At 36.4% G+C, this 5,090-nt stretch overlaps 1 protein-coding gene across 1 annotated transcript; it reads left to right on the top strand.

Moving 5' to 3' along the window:
* The first annotated feature begins 1,346 nt into the window (after positions 1 to 1,346).
* Positions 1,347 to 4,888, top strand: LOC131157253 (axial regulator YABBY 5). The gene is made up of 7 exons (XM_058111245.1): positions 1,347 to 1,760; positions 2,010 to 2,177; positions 3,590 to 3,722; positions 3,826 to 3,874; positions 4,024 to 4,099; positions 4,213 to 4,281; positions 4,646 to 4,888. Exons 1-7 carry the CDS (start codon positions 1,683 to 1,685, stop codon positions 4,694 to 4,696), a joined length of 624 nt encoding a protein of 207 aa, XP_057967228.1. The 5' UTR covers positions 1,347 to 1,682; the 3' UTR covers positions 4,697 to 4,888.
* The last annotated feature ends 202 nt before the right edge of the window (positions 4,889 to 5,090 follow it).

Genomic DNA, 5,090 nt, shown 5'->3' with positions numbered 1-5,090 from the left:
CACACTCAAACATGCATGTGTGTGTGTTGTTAATTTTGGCTCATAATGTGAGGGTAATCCACTTGATATATAGTCCACCTAAAGTCTAGGGGATCAAATTAGTCTTTGTGTAGTCTTATTACCCTCTATACATAAATGAAACCTTCTCAGATAATAAAAAGCGAATTGTGTGTTGGAGGCGTGCAATAGAGGGGTGAAAACAATGACAAATCTCCGACAATAGTTTTGAGTTAGAGCATATATGGGTAGTAAGTTCAGTCCTATGTAGTAATATCTAGGTATGAAAACCACCTATATTGTAATTTGTAGCCAAAGATTAATTAAAACTCTTAAAATACATTTGATTTGTAGAATGTTATTCGTGCTAGAAATAGAGTGGGGTATAACTAAAGAATTTGATAACTTATTCAAAAATAGTGTTATTATCATGAAGTAAATAAAAAAATAAATTTTTCTATAACTTCATATTAAGGATAGAGAATGAATAATTATTCCTAAATTTTACAATAAGAACAGCTATTCCTTTCATATTTCTTATAAGATGGAATAAGATAAACTTTTGAATGAATGACTTTTTTTTGAATTATTACATCTTCCAACAATCTGTATTAATTATACTTTTGACCACTGTATTCCATCCTATACTAAATATTTGAAATCCAAATGATATAAATACTGCTATGTTCTTCTAATATATATATAAAGAAGAAAATATATCTACATTTTTGCCACATGTATACACATATATATATATATATATAAATATATTATAGGTCATATATATAAATGATCACGACAATATGTAACACGCATAAATACATACTGCAGGGCGGAGATGGATCGAGGAAATTAAACTCGCCCCCCTCGTCCGCTGTGGTGCAGCAGCCAGCAGCAGGAGGATGGAATGGTCACTCTCATAATTCATCATGACAGCTACCCCCCCCCCCCCCCCTCCCGCCCCAATCTTCTGTATCATTGCATATATATATATATATATATATATATATATATATATATATATGTTTATATAAACACATAATGTTTTCTTATTACATTATCTTATGTGCAACACCACTCTTCCTTGTATCCTCCCATATCAAACCCTCATTTAATTTATTAATTTAACTGAGCTAAAAATATAACTCTAGCTAGGTTTATAACATGCTTGAAAGTATCGAATTTAAATTTCATGTATTATAATTTTCTATTACATTTTATCTAAGTTCAATATCCAGCTTTATGGTCCCAGCAGGCAGCAGTCCCCACCCATAACCTCTCTTTCATTCAATATATATATATATATATATTTATATATATATATATATATATATTTCTCCTTTTCTTTTAATATAAATTTAAGTTCACTGCTCAGCTCAACTAATTACCCTCTTTGGATCCCATTCTCTCTTTCTCTCTCTCTCTCTCTCCCTCTCTCTCTCTCTCTCCCTCTCATAAGGGAGTTTTACTGTAGTGATACATCCCCCAGCTTCAAAGAAAGAGAGGAATTGAAGAAGCAACCAAGGAGAATAAAGGCCTTTTCTCACATCTATAAATCCCACTCTCATATTTGTTAGCTTTCTTCACATCTGGGGTCTGCAATTCAGAGGCTGCTCTTCTAATTTCTCTTGGTGCAACAATATTATATACTGGGAGCTATCTCCAATTCGTTGATCATCAGAACCATGTCCAGCTGCAGCCTCGATGTGTCCTCTGAGCAACTCTGCTACATCCCTTGCAACTTCTGCAATATCGTTCTTGCGGTACTCTCACACACACACACACATATATGTGATGTCATAAGCACCACTCTCTAGATCTTCATATGGGATTTGCGTTTTTTTTTTTCTTTTTCTTCTGTCTGAAATTAGCTTATCTTACTTTCTGGTTTCTGCACATAAGATTTCTACAAGAGAAAGAATTGATCTCACTGCAACAAATAGAACCAAACTGTAATAATACACAGATATGGCCTTTTCAAAAAAATAATACACAGACATGGATGGGTGCAGGTGAGTGTTCCATGCAGCAGCCTGTTTGACATAGTGACCGTCCGATGCGGGCACTGCACCAATCTATGGTCAGTGAACATGGCTGCCGCCTTTCACTCCGTCTCATCATGGCCTCAACAACAACTACAACCACTACCAGACCATCATCACCATCACCATCACCTTCAGGTAGTCAACAAATTTTCTCTCACTCTTCTTTCTTTCTTTCTTTATTTCTTTCTTCCTTTGTTTGATTATGTAATTAATATGTTTAATTTGGTACTCCTTACAATTGTTATCAGCTTGTTTTAAGGGCAACCTGATGTAATTTAATTTAACTTACCCAAAAAGAAAAAAAGGGAAGTTTCAGCTGCTGCTCAGCATAACCCAGAAAACCCATTTGCTTTAATTAGCTAGGGTTTCTGCAATTTTTTCTTCTCTTGTCGACATGAAAAATTTCTGCCTTCTGGGTAGATCTGAAATTCTGTATACGTATTGGCACCATAGTTTATAGTCTTTGAAAAGAAAAAGGAGAAGGAGTGCCCTTTTGGTCTGTCACAACTCACAAGCCTGAGAGGCTAGCAGCCGCCTTCAGCATCACCTATGTGTTTGCTTTTTATAGAGCTGGGTGAGTCTGCAGCTGATCCATCAAGAGAAAGCTGTACGGAGGATGTTCAATTAGCATTACTAGCTAGCTAGGGTTTTTGTAATTAATTTAAGTCACCTGTCTCTCTCTCTCTCTCTCTCTCTCTCCCTGAAGTTATTGGATTATAAAGGTATGATCAAAATAATTGATCTTTTGATTATTATATGTTGTCATTAATTATTAACTAGGGCTGTTCTGTACAGTGGAATTAATGGATCAATATTAACTGTCAATCTGGGTTTGTTTTTATTTGCTTACCTGTTTTTATTTGGGCTGGGTTGTTGTACGATTTCGGTTTCTGTTGTTGTAGCTTTGTCTTTTCGCGTTTTGGTTTCTGGTTGGGTTCATGAAAGAGTTGTGTTCAGGTGGTTTACCAGGGGTGGTCAATTCATTCCAACTGGGATTCAGTGTGGGCACTTCACATAATGGGTTGGGGGTCAACCTCTCTTCTTGCTTTGTGTGGTTATGGGTTGTTCAACTCCGTCGGGCGTTGGGTTTTTTCGTCTTTTGTTTGTGGTATAAAACGGCATTGTGGGGTGTTGCATGTTCACCTTTCTCCCTGATTAACTGTGGTCACATTTCCATCTGCTCTGTGTTTTGCTCGGCGGTGGCCCTCTCTCCGCGGTTGGTGCGCGTGCGTTGCGTTGGGGGTGGTCGGGTGGGGTCTCGCCGTCTCCTGCTGTTGGGGTGCGGTTTGGGCTATCTTTTGTGGCGGGGTTGTTGGGTTGGGGGTGTGGTGGTGGGTGGTGGGGTGTTTGGGCTCTCTCTCTCTCTCTCTCTCTCTTCTCTCAAAAAATCAGATAAGGGGAACAAGTTTACATCTCTCACCTCTTCTTGGTTATTTTGTACCATTGCATTTTTATTGATTAACTAATTAATCAAATACTTGCCCTATTTTCCCAAACCCTAACTTTTTTATTTTTCTTCTGATAAATTTTGGGTTTTTATTTTTCAGACTCCCAACTACACCACCTCATCACCAGATTACAGGATTGACTCAGCTGGCTCCTCTTCCAAATGCAACAAAAAAATTCCAATGCAAGCCACAGCTGGCACGAGTGCCACCGAAGAACGGATTGTGAATCGACGTGAGTACCCACTAATTAATTCAATTAAAGCATTCATTAAGTTTCTAATTAAGCACATTAATATTTTTTTCTCTTAATGAAAGAATTAATCTTCTGTTTTCAGCTCCTGAGAAGAGGCAGCGCGTACCTTCTGCATATAATCAGTTCATAAAGTAATTCACTAAAATGTTATCTCTCTATCCCTTCATTATTTGTATAATAATTAAGAGAAAGACTTCATATATAAGTACTAATTACTTATCACTTTCATTTTATTTGTATGTAAACCAATACATATGCTTATAACATGAAATTAATGTAGAGAGGAGATCCAGAGGATCAAAGCCAATAATCCTGATATTAGCCACAGAGAAGCATTCAGCACTGCTGCCAAAAATGTAAGCTGACAATTTTTTTCTGTTCATATATTCATTTTTTTTGGGTTTTCATGTGCTTCAAATTAATCATGTAAATTGTTATGGTTAATGACATTTAAACTTCATTTTGGTAGTGGGCTCATTTCCCCCATATTCATTTCGGGCTAATGTTGGAGACCAACAATCAATCCAAGCTGGATGAGGTAATTTTGTTTTTTTAATGCGCAGTAGTAGTACCAATTTGGCAAACACAATGCTAATTAATTTTTTCCCCTTTTCCATAATAAAATGGTACTCGGATCCCTTTCGAGATGGGGCAAATTCACCAAACCAAATGAGGGAATTTAGACCAGTAGGTAAACTGAGACAATGGAGCAACTTTTGGGATTATTAATTAGTGGAATGCTAATTGTTTGAGGACATCAACAATAAGCCTTTTTCTTTTTTGTGCTATTGAAAAAAGATAGCATTTACTAATATAAATTAATTAGTAACATCTTTAAGAATTATCATCAAATATAGTAAATAGATTTTGTAGTTACGTACGTATATTTTTTATTTTTGCAGGGCTCTACAGAGAAGCATTTACTTCCAAGGGCTGCAGTATTCAACAAATAAAATTTCCTGAATTGGCAAGGGCAGTGGGTTGAGGGTACCCTTGTTGTTAAGGAAACAAAGCCCTTCACTCTTTAATGTGTTTCAAGGACATTTATGAACCTATATATAACCTTTTCTTTATTGTATGTGTTTGGGAGGTACTATTTACATGAGCTGTACTAAGTGATCAATGACTTTCTTTTTTTACTCCCACATTCTTCTTCAACCCTCCCTTCCCAAATAAATTGCTATCTCGCACTCCTATACTCTGATCCTTTCTTTTTCTTGTCTTGTTTTTTTTTTCAATCGAGTGTCATTAGGCCCGAGCTTCACAAAAGGGTAGTCCCAATGACACCTTTTATACATAAATCTCGAACTCTAACCATTGGGTTTCCTCGGCATATGTAACTCCTTT

The sequence above is a fragment of the Malania oleifera genome, chromosome 6 (assembly GCF_029873635.1).
Source record: "Malania oleifera isolate guangnan ecotype guangnan chromosome 6, ASM2987363v1, whole genome shotgun sequence".
NCBI classification, from domain to species: Eukaryota; Viridiplantae; Streptophyta; class Magnoliopsida; order Santalales; family Ximeniaceae; genus Malania; species Malania oleifera.
The sequence above is the reverse complement of the archived record's forward strand: the minus strand, read 5'-3'. Positions and strand labels throughout refer to the sequence as shown.